Source organism: Typha latifolia, chromosome 3 (genome assembly GCF_019914945.1).
Source record: "Typha latifolia isolate L0001 chromosome 3, TyphaL0001v2, whole genome shotgun sequence".
Taxonomy (NCBI): domain Eukaryota; kingdom Viridiplantae; phylum Streptophyta; class Magnoliopsida; order Poales; family Typhaceae; genus Typha; species Typha latifolia.
Genome location: NC_133088.1, coordinates 15,762,473 through 15,779,784, shown reverse-complemented (window position 1 = coordinate 15,779,784; position 17,312 = coordinate 15,762,473). Strand labels below are relative to the sequence as shown.

The window sequence follows — 17,312 nt, the reverse complement described above, 5'->3', positions numbered from 1 at the left end:
GTTCAAAAATATTAATATAAATAATAAAATAAATAAAATAGAAAGTGAAAAGAGTGCATGAACCCAAACCGGCGAGCCCTGTGAGTTTTAAAGTACTACATGTCCTTAAACTGCACTTTGGATTACTCGAAACTTTGGTAGTTTACATCCTGAAAATTCCCTAGACATAAGTATGTTTCTAAATACTAGGTAATGATATTACTCGTTCGTTTAAGTAAAAGTCCAAAAAAATATTAAAAACGAAAGCAGAGATGAACGCCAAGATTTTAATGTGGAAAAATTCAAACGGAAAAAAAATCATGGATCCAAACTCGGATTAAAATCAATCACTAGGATAGTAGCAGTTACAAGACTGACTTACAAAACAATCCATCGATCCAAACGACTTTGTTCCTCTCAGTCTTGCTAGCTAGAATCCACGATTCACTATTTCTCGTGATTGATGTCCAACCTCAATAACCCTCGAGATTGATCTTTCGTCTAGCTAGCCCTTAAGACAAAAGATTAAGCTTTTTAGAAGAGTAAGACCTTGTTAGTTGAAGAACCGATGTAGCCTCCAGAAGTATCCTTCAAAATTGCTTCTTCAACCACCCTAGAGTTAGGACATCACAATACTTATATATGATTTCCAAAATATAATCAAATTCAAGTCTTATCTGAACTTACGAAAATCCAAGAATTTCAAACTTCGTTGGTGTGTTCAAACGCGGCCCGGGTGCGTTCGAACGACCCGACTTGATCTCAGGTGCGTTCAAACGGGCCCAAGTGCGTTCGAGCGCAACAGCCTGAATTTCTTAGGTTGCGTTTGAACGTGTTTGTGAACACAGCTCTCGGTCTATGTGAACGGATTTGTGAATGCAGCTCTCGGTCTGTGTGAACGCATGTACTCGCGTTCGAACGCGCTTGTGAATGCAGCTCTTGGTTTATGTGAATACGTGAGCCCGCGTTCGAACGCGCTTGTGAACTCATAAACTTTTCTCCAATAATCTTGCAATTCTTCAAACCAGAGATTTTCTAGACTTGTATAAAAGCTCATATATATGTATAAATACATTTAGAATATTTTGTACATAATTGCCAACAATTAAAAACCTAACACATCCGGCGGTTGATGTAATGTATAGATTATAACAATATATCACCAAACTACAAGGACAATTCCACTCCTCCTTGGAACCTTGGATTATGTCTATGTTTAATGTTTTTATAATGGGATCTTATTCTAATTTACGTAATGTAATCCTTTGTTGTTTGCTGGGTGCGGACAACCGTGGTTTACGGATGGAGGTTTATGCGAAGTTAAGCAAAAGCATGTGAACGGCGCTTTGGCCGTGCGGTGGTGATGATGGAGCCTACTGCGTTTAGCTGATCACTTCGGTCCATGCATTTTGTTCTACTATATATATATATATATATCATCCGTACTTGGGCCAAGTTTGGCTCTGGTCTCCATTAATTCAGGTGTGAAGTTAAACTACTTTGTCAAACCTAGACTTTGGAATTTATTGCTTCATAATAGCTTGGTTAAAGAGATAATTATAACGCCGGGCCTGCATAATGGGCTTTGGGCTTCCGAATTTATGGCCCAGGGCTGAGCAGGCTCGTGTTGCTGGAGTTGATGGACGCCGAATCTAACCGTCTAAATCGTCCTTCGACCCCCACCCCCGGAGAGAGAGAGAGAGAGAGAGAGAGAGAGAGAGAGAGAGAGAGAGAGAGAGAGAGAGAGATGAGCGGTGTGTGCCGAGCGAGGGCGGTGAAGCTATTCGACGCTCACTGCCACCTCCAAGACGCGAGGATCTCGGCCGTCGCTCCCCAGCTCATCCGCGCGGCTCTTGACTCCGGCGTTACTCGCTTCGCTGTCAATGGCGTCTCCGAGGTACGGTTTTGGATGCTTTCTTGATATCGGTATTAGACGAAAATTCTGACATCTGCGATCTTTTATCTGATGCAGAAGGATTGGTATATCGTCAAACAGATGGCGGAGGAGTACCCTTCCATAATCCCCTGCTTTGGCCTACATCCTTGGCAAGTCTTGTGGAAGATTTCGTATTCGATCTCTCTACAGTCCCTAGATGGATTGAAGTCTTACCTATGTATGTGTTAAAGCAGGTTTGTCGCCGAGAGATCTCCTAATTGGTTCACATCACTGAAGGCGTTCTTTGCCGACACACCTACAGCTGCAGTTGGTGAGGTGAGTTCACTATGGTTTCCTTTTCCTTTTTATTTTTCTTTTGGTCTTGGTTATTGATTCTTGGTAGTCAACTTGTACATGTTTATTGTATCAGAACTCGCTACAATGTACGATATTGATTTAAGAACCGCTTGAAGTAAATTAGACTGATTTGTTAATGAAATCATATCATACCATATTGAAGTTTTAGAATTGAAATATACTCGACAGTGTGATGAGAGTTGTGTTAAGCTTTGCAGTTTGCACTTATTTCTTATCTTCTTCCTTTTGATATCGAATACTTGCTCATTGTTTTTACCCTTCATATAATTTTACAATTTCCTTATTGTAGAATCTATTCTTGAGCTTTCTTTGTGTTTGGTAAAGTGTTTTTGGTTTCTCTACGCATGTTGTGGTCATACAAGTCATATTTACTAATTGATATGATTTATTGTGTAGATTGGTCTGGATAAGGGTTCACATGGCAAGAATATTGAATTTGGGGAGCAGGTATGCTTGATTGCAATCTTCAGTTATCCAGCATGTACAACTTAAATTTTGGAACTTTTTTTTTCCTGCTTGCTACTTTATTGTTTTTTTTTTCATGCAACCTCTTTGATTGAATGGGAACAGCATTAGAGGATCTTGTTCAGCCATCTGATGGATAAGATTACTGCAAATATTGTTTCTTTTGTCATTATTTCAGTTTTCTTGCCAATTCAGTTATATCCTTCACTAGCATAGCCACTATGTCAAATATGGCTGCAGTTAGACAGTTTTTTTTTTTCCTTAATTCCACCATAGGTTGAAGTTTTCCAGGAACAGCTTGAACTTGCCAAAGAATTAGAGAGACCAGTTAGTGTCCATTGTGTACGTGCCTTTGGAGACCTCTTGGATATATTGAAGTAAGTTCCATTTAAGGGTTATGCTATTAATTTTCTATCTGTTCACGAAATATTTTATTTGGGCAAACTCTCTAACCTATATTGAACATTTTTCTGTTTCCTTTTTCATGGAAATATTTTTGAGAAGATATTTCTGTAATAGAAAAGTACTGTACATGCTTATTCGTTTACCTATGTATCTATATATGATCTGGTTGGCTTAGACTGAATATTCGAACTTGATCCAGGAGTAGGTTATATATGTTATGCATACAAGAGCTTTTATATCTTCACGTTGAGTAATAGCAGATTACTCCCTGTTTCCTTTCCTCCTCTCTCTGTGTCTCTAATATGTGAATTGCTCTAGATCTTTATTTCCAGTATGCCTCTGTGTTTTGCAGCATTCAACTGTGGGCAAATATTGCCCACAGGAGTGGTTCAGATATTCACATCCCAGTAATAATCATAGTTTTGTCTTTTGTGATCCTCCTTTTGACATAGTTGACAGTTTTGTGCACCTTTTGTTTTATTCCACATAAATAACACGGAATTTTCATGGCCAGATGCACTGGACCTTTCCCAGCAGGTGTTATTTTGCATTCATATCTCGGATCTGCAGAGATGGTTGCCGGCCTTGCAAATTTTAATTGTTACTTTTCATTTTCTGGATTTCTTATGACCATGAAAAAGCAAAAGGCAAAGAAGATGGTAAAATCAGTAAGTAGATATGCTATTATGCTAATAGATTTCATTTGTTTCTAGCTTGCAAAGATTGTCTACTAAATTATAGGCTCTCATTTTAGGTACCTCTTGACAGAATTTTGATCGAGACTGATGCACCAGATGCATTGCCAAAGTTGAACTCAGATTCTTTGTTAGAAGTTCCTACTTATGGTTTAAATCCAGAAGAGCCACAGAACCAGCACAAAGATACAGGTTCTGAGCCGACGAAGGATGCCCTGAATCATCCTGCTAACATTCACAGGGTAAGAGTTGTTGGTTCATAATTGCATCATTGATATTCAAGAACTTACATACAACCTTCAGCACTTGGGCATGGTTCCCCATCAACTTTATGTCTGCTTGTTTACATTCTTTAAGTCAATTTGATCTTCTCCCTTATTCAATTTGGAAGGAAAAGAAAATTCACTCCTCACTGGAAATCTAGCCAGTTAATTTTGTAGAGTCTAGCATGTACATGAACACGATGGCAGACAGTTGCCAGCAGAAGAGCTGGAGGTTTCTAATGGTTTCCCGAGTTAGCAGAAGATGTGGCTTGCAAATACATGAAATAAAGATATTGAGGAACATCAACACACGAAGAAGCCAGTCGATAACCAATTTTTCTTGAAAAAAAAACTTTAGCTCTTGAAAAAGGTTTAATAATAATAGATTTTCATTATACAAAAAGAAAAATTGATCACCAAAAATACCCATAAGTTTAGAGATTCATCTTCCAGTATCACTGGGGAACTCAAATATAAACCATATAACCTCTCCTAATCTTGTGTCCCTTAAGTTCACAATTTGGTGTCTTGAAGAACAAGTTCCTCTTAAGTTTTATTGTCTTATCAATTGACAATGTAGGTTTCTTACAGGACACACCTTTTACAATATAGACTGCAAAGGTAATTCACCAAGCACTGTTTTTCCATGAAGCACATCATTTCATAGTTTCCGTGTTTGTAGGTACTCACATTTTCTGAACAGTGGTAACATTGGATATTGTAGCTAAATTATGCAAGAAATATAACAAGCGGTTTTCAGGTTTTGGATTATGTCGCCATGTTGCTCGAGATGCCTGCGGAGGAACTTGCAGAGTTGAGTTGCCGAAATGCTACTCGCTTGTTCTCTTATCCTGGTTCGAAAGTTCATTCGTAAGGTTGAAATTTGTCCATATACTTTAAATTGATGAATACGTGTTGTTGTGCTCTATTCCCTAGGGGATAAATTATTTATAACCAATGTATATATTAGGAAGTTATATTAAAAGTACTTTTAAAATGCCATCAAAGTCTCCCTTTGCTTTTTGTGCTTTTAGCATTGTCTTAATGCAGAAAAATCCTGACTTTCCCTTTCTTAATATTGGCTCTAACCTGATGATTACCTCTGTAACCTTTGTAGCGTACTGAGATTATGGCCAAGAACAGTCTTGGAAGTGTTTATGGAACAGTATTTACAATATAGTTACATTCTCCATCGAAAGGCCTTATTTTGAGGAATGTGCGGAGGGGATTCATATACATGCATAGAAAATTGTCATGTTATCACCTGCAATAACAAACTAGGAATTAATGGAAAACAAAACTGGAAAAAGGAAAATTTAAGGATGGCAATACCTAAAGCTTTCTCCGGATGCAATAGGATTGAAATCACTTCTCTTCTGAAATTGCTTCAGACTTCCAAACTACGTCTTTTAAGCCAGAGGAAAAACTCTTATAGAACTGCACGTTGTTTTAAATAGCAAATTGTTACATATGGACAGCAAGAAAAACGAGAATATATTTTAATCCACAGTGGACGTGCCTTGTGGAACTCCAACGTGTCACCTCCAGTTTTACGAAGCTCAACCATGTGAAGAGAAGGAGCAACCTCAAATACCTGAGATCAAGTATGGGAAATAAAGAAAAAAAAAACATCCAAGTATCAAACTGTTAAAAGGAATAATAGTCATATAGAACATCTGCCAAGAGTTGCACGTAAGAAATCTATTGCAGACCATTATTCCAGGGAAGAAATAATGATTAACTAATATCCCATAACCATCTCAACCTATTTCACCTTGTTTTCATACATCATGGATTTACAAGTTAGGTTTTACTAAAATTAACAGATCAATTAACTTATTTCAGTACCTCTGTTGCTACGGATAGGTGGCCCTTTCTCCCCGTCTTGCCACCTTGTAACTTCATCTGATAGGAGATGTCATAAAGCCAGACGAATTATATTGTGCTATGAAAATCTGACGCACTTGTTCTATGGCTATAACCTATAATATGGCAAATACCTTGTAGTTGTGTTTACGCACACTAAAACCAAGAGGCCTAGCAGCTTCCTCGATTTTAGACATAATCTCGTTAGGAGGGCACTTAGAAGAGAAGCTAGTTTCCCGCCTCACGACACCCTGTAGTTGCAAGACAAAGGTCAGAGACGTGAACTCAGGTACTCCCAAATGCTTCATAACAAGAAACAATAGTATTGCACATTTAACAGAACACAACAGCTCAACATTTTTCATTTTCAGAATGCAGTATGAAGTCGGGAACTCGATGTTACCCTAATTCACATGCTTTTATAGTTTCTAAATGCTCACACTCACATCCCCTTGAAGTTAAAGGCAAAAATAGGACTAGAATTGCTGGTTTATGGTGTCCAACACAACATGTTAGCTAGTCCATCGGTTGTGAATCTTTTTTCATTAAGTTGAAATCAAATGGAAACAAAAATTGTGAACTTATTAACAGAAAACCACAGACTAGGCAGTCTTTGCTTCTCAACCTTTTCATTATGTAAGTGATTATTGGCTGTAAGATTAAAACAGGACAAACAGTATTCTGGCTTACAGTGTTTTTCCTATCCTTTATGCCCAATAAAAGTTATTTTAAGCAAGTGTTATGAGCCAGCCACAAGAACTATGAGTAACAGGTAAGGGAAAAATATAAAGCTTAATAAAGTAAAATAAAATAATGAAGTGACGACCAACATACATTTTGCTTCTCGAATAAGTTTCCAAGGTTGAAACCTTGTGATCTTGAAATAAGGGCAAAGGCATTCATAGATTCTGGTTTCTCTTTCTTTTCTGTTACTAAATGTTCCTAGAAAAAAATATCCAGCAGATCTTATTAGAAAGTGATCAGCATAATACTTTTCGAAAACCAATAATAAGCAACAGAGTTTACAAGAATAGTGCAATAAGGCATTTCAGAAAATTATAAATTGAGTCATTACCTCTGAATCATTGAAAACAGCATCAACATCATCAAGGCTCACATCCTCACCATGTTCAAAACTTGGTGGTTTATAATTTTTCTTAAACCACTCATCTTCTAAAATCTCCGGAATTGTTATACGCTGGTAACGGCATAAGAATAGCAAAGCTATAAGGAAAAGAATCCAACTGATATATATATATATATATATATAGTCTACAAGTTCGAGTCACATAGTAAAAAAGACTGTCATGAGAATAAAAACGAAAAGTTGATAAACCGAGTACATTACAGAATCAAGAAAAGCATAACAAAATGAACAGCCATCATTATAGCTGGCACTGACCATATTGGGATTTGGATCTAGAATGCGTTTAATTAATTTCTTCGCACCAGCAGAAAACCATGACGGGCATACAAAATTAGCCTTACATATCTGCAGAATACATGGACTAAAATTATTATCAGCATTCTTGAAAAGAATATTCTTGTGTAAACTACATGATATTTACTTTTTTGTACAAAGCTGGGAGGCCGGGCTCATCAAAGGGCAAGTATCCAGCCATGAGGACAAACAGAATCACACCACAGGACCACACATCAGAAGCCTTACCATCGTAACCTTTATCATTAAGCACCTAAAAGGAAATGCTTCTGGCATCAAAACTTGAAAATATGAAACTCATTGCACAGTGGAAGATTGTAGCATCTGAAAGTGGCATAATCTACCTCAGGTGCCACATAATTTGGAGTCCCACAAGCAGTATGTAGAAGACCATCCTCCTGACATGACAAGTATGTGGATTAAAATGGTTTGCTAATATGCTGTTTTAGATGTTATCATGTACACAGTAAAAGTCAATTTAGCTCGGAAAATACCTACCAGAATGGATGGATTTGACTCATCAAGGCATCAAGTTGGGCAGAGAAATCAAACTTGTCAAGATTGAAGTATTATTCCCACTTATATGTAAATGAACTTCTTATGGGCTTGCACAAGAGTAACAAGGAATGGACCAAGATCAATGATCTTAAGTTTAGGATAAGTTCTGTTTAACTGTCGGATGCCTTCGCTACTCATGTAAAATATCTACTTGGTGAACCATTTATAGCTTGGCATCTCAAGGTTCTATTCCATTATTCTCTCATCAAATTTCGATGGTCTAACATCTCTTATCTCATTTTTCATTTACCGCTTCGGGAAAGTGTATATGCCCGTGCTCATCCGCATTTCACAAGCAATTGATTAGTCATATAACTCACTTTTGAAGATTTGAATGAAAAGGAAACTAATTAGCATACAACTTATAATGTGGGGCAGAGTAATGACCATTAACTCATCAAACTAAACACTCAGTTATTTCAAGAAGCCTCAGTGCAATTGGTAAGAAAAATATTTACTTGGATTTGTGGGGCAAATGCACTTAAGCCAAAGTCAGAAACTTTGAGAATGCCATATGAATCGAGGAGTAGATTTTCTGGCTGCAAAAGGAAGGAGATAATTAGATCTTACGACAGCTAATGGAAGAGAAGTGAGAACGGTATAATGTTATCAAGAAAAGATTATTCTCGAACAAACCTTTAGATCTCTGTGATATACTCCTCGACTATGACAGTAGTCAACAGCATTTATAATTTGCTGGAAGTACCTTCTAGCTTCATCTTCTTTCAGCCTCCCGCTGTTGACCTAGAAGTCAAATAACAGATAAGTCAATACAGGAAAAGAAGAAGAAGAAGAAGAAGAAGAAGAAAACACCCGCTAAAAGCGTAATATGCATATGGGACTGTAAATGGGTCTGACAAAAAGGTGGAAGAGAACATAGTTACTTCATCAGTTACAAGCTCGATATAAAACTTTGTAAAAGTGTTAGTGCTGAGTGTTCAAAGCCCAAGTCTTACAATCTTGTCGAAGAGCTCGCCTCCATCAACAAATTCAACAACCATGTATATTTTTGTTTTGCTGGCCATAACCTGAAAATTAGACATAATGGGATCAAAGATATAGCAGCTTGTGAGCAGCAAGAATTTAATCCATTAGGTAAGAGAACCTATTAGTACATATATATAAAGACGAATTAACACATTAAAAGGAGGTAACTTAACCAACAAAGTTTGTCCCATCTATATGGTTTGCTTTACTGGACAAATTTATTACTTATTAAAATTCTCAGATCGTGTCATTACCATAAACCATGTCCAGAGGGTAAGAAGATAAGACATCGCAGTTTGAAGAATACATGCAAGAAGTAGGTAGGACCCATATGTGTGGAGAATGTGTGTTTGATGTACAAATTAAATTAACATCAAGTTGACTAAAGAAAGCAACAACCACTTGTGTTATATGCCTGGAAAGTTTACTTGCTTGTGATCAAAACTATCCGTGACTCTGAGTAATGGAGGTTTTTAGCCAAACTAATAAACTATCTACTACAGTAAAGCTATGAAAGGATGTTCATGTACCTCATAAAGCTGGACAACATTTGGATGCTTGATCAGTTTCATGGTGGAAATTTCCCTTTTTATCTGTCCAAAGTAAGCAGACAGAAAGTAATCAGTTTCAAGATAAAGAAACCATGCAAAAAGTAGCACACCAGCTTGACAAAGTTTTGATGTAAAGAGTTTAGAGATTAAATCGAAGCCCCAGTATATTTTAGCGAAACAAGCCATTAAACTATTAGACTACAAATAATCTCCAAAGTACTCGGTAAAAAAAAAAAAGAGAACATCCGTACCTAAAGAGGTTAAAAAATAGAATAAAAAGAGGCAGTATTCTAAGAAATTTTCTCTTATACTATTAATTTTCTCCCTAGCAACTTTTAGAAATATCCAGTTTGACTCTCATCCCAACCTAGTGAAGTAGTTCTGCTTTAATAAATTATGATCGCGCCTATTGTTGTTCCTATCAAGGATCCTTAGTTTGCCATCTAATACCTACATTACTCCCCCTCTAAGATACTATCCCTTTCAAGGATTCCCCATTTCCCACCACTATCCCCTTAATCCTTCATCAAGAACAAGGAGAAGACAAATCTTCACTACGACGAGAAAGAATCAGAAACACGAGGATTTAATCTAATCTCAGATTAAACCAGACGACGACCTGTTCGACCATCTTGTGGCGGAGGACCTGATCCTTGTGTAAGATCTTGATCGCCACGGCGTCTCCGGTCTGCACGTCGCGTGCGAACTTGACCTTGGCAAAGCTGCCCTCCCCGAGCGTCTTCCCAAGCTCGTACTTCCCGACACGTGTCCGTGAACCCGGTGCGCTCATGCCTACTGGAGGTGAGAGACAGGAGGAGGAGGAGGAGGAGGAGGAGGAGGAGAGCTGCTCTTTTATTCTTCTCTTGAGGTGCGATTGATGTGGCTGTAATTATAATCCCATAAATGGTAGAAAGAAAAGTAGAAGGAGATGGAGGAGAAGAAGAGGACGGCATTGGGTTTTGAAGGAGGAAGTTATCCAGGTAGGGGAGGAGATAATGGACAGGGTCCACCGCAGCGCCCGATAAATTCTGTCCAACCAGCCGGGTTCCTATGACCAAAATACCCCTGCGTCTTTATGAAAGTGTTTCGAATGTTTCCATTTTATTCTCCTATGTTTCTGTTTTATTTGAGAGCTAATCATGCAACCTCATCGGGGGCTGGAGCCAATAAAAACAAATGTTTCAGGGTGCACATGCCAAATATTAATTTCTTATACTTCTTTCTACTTTTTATATAAAATCTTGGAAATAATAACACAGAACTTTTTATATACACCTTTTTTTTTAAAACTTTTTTTTTAGTATATATTAATTTCATAATTTATAGAAAGCGATATGTCAGAGATTCTCTATAGTTAAACGAGAGATTTAATTAATCCTAGTTACAACTTATTCGGTAGAGCCATCAATGATTGAGTGACAAAATTGTAAATTTGGTAGTCTTAAGAGGAATAGGACAGTACGGGAGAAAGAATGTGACATTATGCAATAATAGAGATGTCAACAAAACTCTCTGGTCACTCAACGCGGCCCACTTTCGTCTATCGATATTTTCTATTGACGAGTAGCCTGAAAAGAGCACTCAGCCACTCTCTGTTTTTTTATATATATAAAATAAACATTTTCAGCTTCATGTCTTGAGACTCGCGTCACTCGCCCCTTTCTCATCTTAAATTCTACTCGTGGTTATAATGTAATGCCACCGTCCGACCGATTTGGTGCTCGTGCACCGATCTCTCTGTTAGGATTTGACCGCAAGCCTTCTACCCTTTTTAAAAAGAAGGTTTCCCCCACTCCTTTCCTTTCCTATTCCTATCCCGTGTGGCTAGGAGAGGATCTGGGAGATTATACCTTTGAACCTGAGTGCACTGCTCCCACTTTCCCCTCCCCGCTGTTGTGGCAGACTTTCCTCTCACCTCTCCGATCCACCTCCCTCCTCCCTCTCTTGTCATCTCTAACCTCTCGTCCCTCCTCTCCCTTGCGGCCAGCTCCTGGTTGCCACCTCGTCGTCAATGGGGCTTAGTATTATGTTTTTTACTGTTATGTTGTTTTACTGTTATAAAAAAGAAAAACTAAAGTTGTGTCAAAAGGTTTTCGTCTTATTTATTTATTGAATGAATGAAATCGGTGCCTACCGCTATCCTAAAAACGTCCTCCTTCACCTCAGCACATCACCACATGTTCGGTTACACGTCCTTTTGTTAATGAAAGCTTTCTGTCTGCAGAATTTTCCTATCGCCTACACAAAGAGCAATCACTCCTTGTACATTACTATGCACATGCATGGGACCCATGCCCGACCTATTTCCACCGACCAATAGCAGACGAGACCAAACCCACGACACGACATAATAGAGAATGATACCGTGATTACGATTGATTAAGAAGTTAGAGAAATTTGTTCTGAAAACCCTCTATTATGTCTTTATTATTTATTGGCATACTTTATATAGGTACTTATTAATCAACTTCAGTTGTTATATAGATGAGTTAAAAATAACTTAAGATGTAAATGACACTAATCTTGAAAAAAAAATTTAGATTAATATAAATTATAAATGAAAAAAAATAGATTAAAAATCAAATGAGAGGTACTTTAGGTTTTATTTATTTTTATGTATAAAAGTAAATAAATATTCTCTATTTTATTAAAGCAAAATGCAATGGTCGACTAGTAAATATTAGCGAGAGCGAGGGAGCTTTTAATTATTTGCTTTAAAGAGATGAGTCGATATTTGCAACCCTGGAATCGAACGCAATATAGATCGCAACCAGACCTCGTTAGGCTCGCTAGCCCAAAATAAATTGGGCTCGGGCTGCGGCTAGATTCGGCTCTGATTTGGATGAGCCCATTGCCCATTTGGACCAATCCAGGCTCGTAGCCTCAAATTAAAGCAATTTCCTACTTTATATACTTTGTTCTTTTTTCCCACAACAAAGATGCAAGAGATTCTATATTATCCTGCCGAATTCCAAAACACAGCTAACGATGGAAGGGAATATTCGAACCTTCCGAAGACTCCCGAATTGGCATATATACTTTGGGTTCCAGTTTTTCCAGCCCTAGCTTTCGGAATCCATAATCAACTAATCAATTCGATCACAAACTAGTTGGCTTGTTTGTCACGGTGTTAATTGATTACTAAAATATTAGTCCACAAGCTCGATTAATTTCCTCATAAATATATGTCAAGAAACTGACTGGACGCAGTTCTAGAGATCTCGGCGACCGATGAGTGGAAATTGACTCTTATATATATATATATATATATATATATATATTCAATTATTTTCATGACTTCCAAGTCAGGTTGCTTAATATTTTGAGCTTACATACGTTATTCCAACTATAGAGTACAATAATTGGAAGCTTAAGAAAATAAGAGTCTTGAGTCTAATACAAAAGATTGACCACCAAGTCCAACGTTTAGGGTTTGTTAGAATAATAAAATATAGAGAATATTGTTCTCTAAGAATTTAACACTGTGAAGTAACTTATGAGTTAACATGGTATTAAAACATAGATCCTAATTTTAAATCTATCAAATCTGTTATTTATTTAAGTTTATTATTCAGTCAATTAAAATGTTATAGCCCCCCCAAAAAATAATAATAATAATAAAAGTGCTAAAATATTAAATATATATTTTTTAAAATTAAGCTTTTGAGTTAATTGATGATGTAATAGAGTTAATACTAAGGCATCGCTTTCTCTGAGATTAAGATACAATTTAAAGGTAAGTATTCTAGATTCTCACTTTAAAATTATACCTCTAATTTAAAGTAAGATATTCTTATAATTTAAAATTATAGTGTAACAAATATTTTTGATGTAACACAAAGTTGAGGTAAAATATAAATAATTAGTCAAAATCGATTTAAATATTCATTATTTGTTATAAATTTAAATTAAAGTGATATTATTTCTTGTAGGTGGAGAAGCTTCCTAGTAAGTATCTGGGTCTGCATTTTCATGACAGAAAATTGCAAAAATGTGACTGAATGCCAGTCATAGGGAAGATGGAAAAGAGGCTTACAAGTTGAAAAGGAAAACTGTTGGAAGAAGAATTATATTGATTAACTAGGTGTTGAGTTCTATTCGGTTATATTTTTTATCCTTTAATATGTCTAAATGGGTGAAGACAAGGATTGATAAGTTAAGGAGGGCTTTTTTGTGGAAAGAAACGTATGTTTCAAAAAAAAGGACTCTCTAGTTCAATGGAAAATAGATAGTGGTGGCAACTTCTTAACTCTGAAAATCAATTATGGGCAGAGCTAGTTATGCAATGGTATTATAGAAATATTAAAATTGAGGACTTCAATTGACTAGATCGGCAAGATTTTCTCCTTTTGAAGAGGTGTTTTGCAAATGACAGATTATTTCAGATTGGAGCTAGTTGAACAATTTAAAATGGTAAGTCTGTTAAGTTTTAGCAAAATATCTGGTGTGGTGAATGTAGCATGGCTATCAGATATTTTCAATTTTTTGAAATTGCGTGGGATGATAAGGCTCCAACTCATGAGGTTTGGTCTGATACTCGTTGGAACCTGAGATATAGACGATTTCTTATGTATCAGCAAAAAGATGATGAGTCGGAAATAAAGCTGATGGTGGAGGATAGTGGCTTAAATTTGATTGATAACAGGGATGTGCTTAACTGGAGGCTTGAGAGTAATGAGATTTACATGATTAAATTCCTTTAGAAATTTCTCAACAATGGTGGGATTATTTCTCATTCTATACAGAAAATTTGAAAGTTGAAGATTTCTTTAAAAGTTAAACTTTTCTTGTGGCTGATGTGTCAGAACAAGACTTTGACAAAAAATAATCTGAAGAAGAGAGGTTGGACTGGTAACACTGATTGTGTATTCTATGCTAGAGAGGAATATGTTGATCATCTCTTTATGCGATGTGGTGATTGCTACTGGCATGACCAGTATTCCTTAGCATGCAAGAGATTGGTTCCTTGATACAAAGCTGTAACAGAAGAAAGAGATTAACAATGAGACTCTCAGTTGGGTTGTTGTCCTTGTTTGGAGTGTTTGGCAGGAGAAAAATAACAGAATTTTTAGAGATAAATTTATATTTGTGGAAGACCTTCAGCATAATAACATCCTTATTCTTTTGCTGAGCAAAACTTCAAGGATAGGAGGCGCTGAAGAAGGCAAAAATGATGACTCAAGGTCTGGGCCTCGTAGAAGATTGAAGGATGGTGGTTTTATCTAAAAAAAGAACTTATTTCATTTTGTTCACTTGATTAACAGAACTATGTCTGTGATGTTCTGGTCTATGTGTTTGTGTTTTGTATATTTCTGTTTGGAATAGGTGGGTGGTTGTGATATTTTGTTTGGATAGGTCTGTGATAATTTGCTTCCCTCTGATAGCTGTTTAGTGCTTGGAAGATCTATTTGGTTGTTTTTTCTTCTTTCTGAGGGATATGCTGCTACTGTGGTCTTGGGTAGTTTACCTAGACATTTGAAAAACTTACTTGGTGTTGGCTTATTTGTTTCAATGAAACAGGGCGTGAGCCTTTTTATTAAAAATTATTTCTTATAGGTATATAATGCATATGCAATAAAATATATAGGTGATAAGAGAGAGGATATAAATAAAAGATTAAAAAGCGAAATTGATATAGTCGAAAATTTTGGTTTGTGGAATAAGATATATGATTGTACGAGGGAAAAGAGATTATTTTTAAAATACTATTAGTCAAATCAATAGTAAAATTATAGTGTTATGTAATCTAGAATAAGAAAAAAAATGTAATCCTAAACGAAAAGAGGGTTCACAATCTTAAAAGTTTGTCAATAATAAATTTCTAACTTTGGGCACTGCAAAGGCATATATATTAGATAAATAGTTGGAGTTATGATATTATCTCATAAATGGAGCAAAAGATCTCACTCGTTATTCCCAGCTATATATGCATGTCTCTATCAGCGTCGACTATCAACCATAATATCTAAGTAGTGGGATCGATCGATTCATATGCATGTGTTCTAGGTCCTGTGCTCATGTTACCATCATGTATTTGATGGTCAAACAGCCTCCATCCATTCATAATTAATATATTTTAATACGTCCTAGTAGCTAGATTAATTAGGTATATATGCAGTAGCTTCAAAAGGTACACTACATTTAACTGGTAGCTTAGGCTTAGCTAACTATCCACTATATTTATAGGCTTTTTAATAAGTTAACATTGCCCCCAAATCCCACCGGTCCTGGGCTCTCCTTGCCCAAGTACAAACCACCTAACTAAATTACGAACGTTTAATATCATAAGCAGTTCGGGTGTGCTGTTGATATTTTGGTAAGACTTGTTCAAAATATTTTTCCCTGTTATTTTTGTTTAATGGGTATCAGATTTATATTAATCTGGTTTTGAATTGAATGAATCTTATCTAAGAGCTTTCCCTCATGGTGGAATAAAGAATTGAATGAATCGCACCTACTGATTGATAGAAGAATTTGGGATCCCATGTGGGTGGGAGTTTGGTGCTCGTTTAATTAGACTCCTCCCAATGGTTGCCTGGAACAAGGGAACAAAGACCTCGTGTAGTTAAATTATTGCTACTGTTTAATTGAACCTTGATTGAAGTGATTATCGCATCGACTCGGTTTTGTTATAGAATTGGAAATATAATTGACTCGTTAAAACTCAGTTATTCTTTGGGTGGTCCAATAAGCGAACTGTATAACTCGTAGGGGGTTTGTTTTGCGTTCAAATTGTATTGCTTAATTTTTCTAGAATTATATAGTTGTCCTTAATATTTAATTATATTTTTTATTTGCACTGCATAATTTAGTCCTAAAATTAAAAGTGTATTAAGATAAGATTTTGTACAGGTCATAAGTCATATGATTTGATGTACTTATACTATAATATTAGTTTAAAAGTAGCAACACAATAAGAAAAAAAATACAATTGCCATTACCTTTAATTTTCTCTAGATATATGTTTTAGCTTTTAGAAATATTTAGAACTATGAATACATTATTCAAATATTTAAGGTATTACTAAATAAAAAGGTGATCCACTAGTTGAACTAATAATCCAAGGATTTGATCTCTAATCAATTCAACATTAGGTGATAAAGATAACTATAATTATATGAACTAACATTTCTTATTCGGATCTTAAAAAAAATGAGAGATAATTTAAACAAACCCTCTGTTAGTAATTTCATGTATTTGACATAATTTTTTTATTAACTTTGAGTTAAGTTTTAAGTGAGACTCACACATTATTAATGATGGTTTAATGGTGGAATTATTTTAGCTCAAAAAGTACTTTATTGTCATATATTCACTTAATCAAATTCATGAAGAAAAATGAATGAAAATTGGCTCTAAAGTGGGTATCATGACAATGAAAAATAAACATAAGTGAGTTTAGTATCATATTAGATATTTGAGAAATATTAGTATGGTATATAAGTGACTAACTTTTTATAGGCTTTGGGTCCCAAAATAGGTACCTATTTTATGGCTAAAAATTACTATGCAACTTAACACACACACGCGCAAATCTGGGTACAGCACAGTTCAAATTCGACAAGACATTCAAAAATCTATAAGTTTATTTAATTCATTTATTTATTTTCGATCGGGTTTTTTGTGACGCTTTGAAGTCACATTGTTACTGCCACCAACACCCTCACTCATGGCAAAAGCACCCCCACAAAGAACAACATATTAAGCCCAAAGAGCACACAAAAAATAAGTTAAAATATATGCCAAATTATTACAGTAGCGTAAAATGATCAACTTTTAGCTCTTCCATCATTAGGACATTAAATCTAGGCAAGCCAACAAGCAAATCTACACAAAATAGAAGTAAAA

The 17,312-nt window shown here is 36.0% G+C and overlaps 2 protein-coding genes across 5 annotated transcripts; one reads left to right on the top strand and one right to left on the bottom strand.

Annotated features, from left to right (window-relative positions):
• The first annotated feature begins 1,616 nt into the window (after window positions 1-1,616).
• On the top strand, window positions 1,617-5,084 carry LOC140783967 (uncharacterized). Of its 4 annotated transcripts, none has more exons than XM_073131138.1 (8): window positions 1,617-1,876; window positions 1,952-2,025; window positions 2,110-2,191; window positions 2,630-2,680; window positions 2,975-3,075; window positions 3,618-3,771; window positions 3,858-4,040; window positions 4,822-5,084. In XM_073131138.1, exons 1-8 carry the CDS (start codon window positions 1,619-1,621, stop codon window positions 4,933-4,935), a joined length of 1,017 nt encoding a protein of 338 aa, XP_072987239.1. In that variant the 5' UTR covers window positions 1,617-1,618; the 3' UTR covers window positions 4,936-5,084. The 4 variants fall into 4 exon arrangements, with proteins under 4 accessions (XP_072987239.1, XP_072987241.1, XP_072987240.1 ...); XM_073131140.1 differs by having other exon boundaries at window positions 1,666-1,876; window positions 2,990-3,075; XM_073131139.1 differs by having other exon boundaries at window positions 1,666-1,876; window positions 3,618-3,762.
• Window positions 5,085-5,188: 104 nt separating this feature from the next.
• On the bottom strand, window positions 5,189-10,458 carry LOC140783966 (CBL-interacting protein kinase 9-like). Its single transcript, XM_073131137.1, has 15 exons — window positions 10,084-10,458; window positions 9,444-9,506; window positions 8,883-8,954; window positions 8,563-8,670; window positions 8,385-8,465; window positions 7,713-7,766; window positions 7,496-7,621; window positions 7,330-7,419; window positions 7,003-7,125; window positions 6,762-6,869; window positions 6,062-6,178; window positions 5,910-5,966; window positions 5,581-5,655; window positions 5,394-5,498; window positions 5,189-5,325 (listed from the first exon to the last, which is right to left on the bottom strand). Exons 1-14 carry the CDS (start codon window positions 10,252-10,254, stop codon window positions 5,427-5,429), a joined length of 1,317 nt encoding a protein of 438 aa, XP_072987238.1. The 5' UTR covers window positions 10,255-10,458; the 3' UTR covers window positions 5,189-5,325; window positions 5,394-5,426.
• Window positions 10,459-17,312: the final 6,854 nt, after the last annotated feature.

Bases quoted from the DNA above. Each gene is read 5' to 3' on its own strand.
- LOC140783967 (XM_073131138.1), top strand. From the start codon at position 1,619: ATGGACGCCGAATCTAACCGTCTAAATCGTCCTTCGACCCCCACCCCC. The intron at 1,877-1,951 runs GTACGGTTTTGG...TATCTGATGCAG, and splicing joins CTGTCAATGGCGTCTCCGAG to AAGGATTGGTATATCGTCAA. The intron at 2,192-2,629 runs GTGAGTTCACTA...TTTATTGTGTAG, and splicing joins CTACAGCTGCAGTTGGTGAG to ATTGGTCTGGATAAGGGTTC.
- LOC140783966 (XM_073131137.1), bottom strand. From the start codon at position 10,254: ATGAGCGCACCGGGTTCACGGACACGTGTCGGGAAGTACGAGCTTGGG. The intron at 8,955-9,443 runs GTACATGAACAT...TCTAATTTTCAG, and splicing joins ATGTTGTCCAGCTTTATGAG to GTTATGGCCAGCAAAACAAA. The intron at 8,671-8,882 runs GTAAGACTTGGG...TTTGACTTCTAG, and splicing joins GCGAGCTCTTCGACAAGATT to GTCAACAGCGGGAGGCTGAA.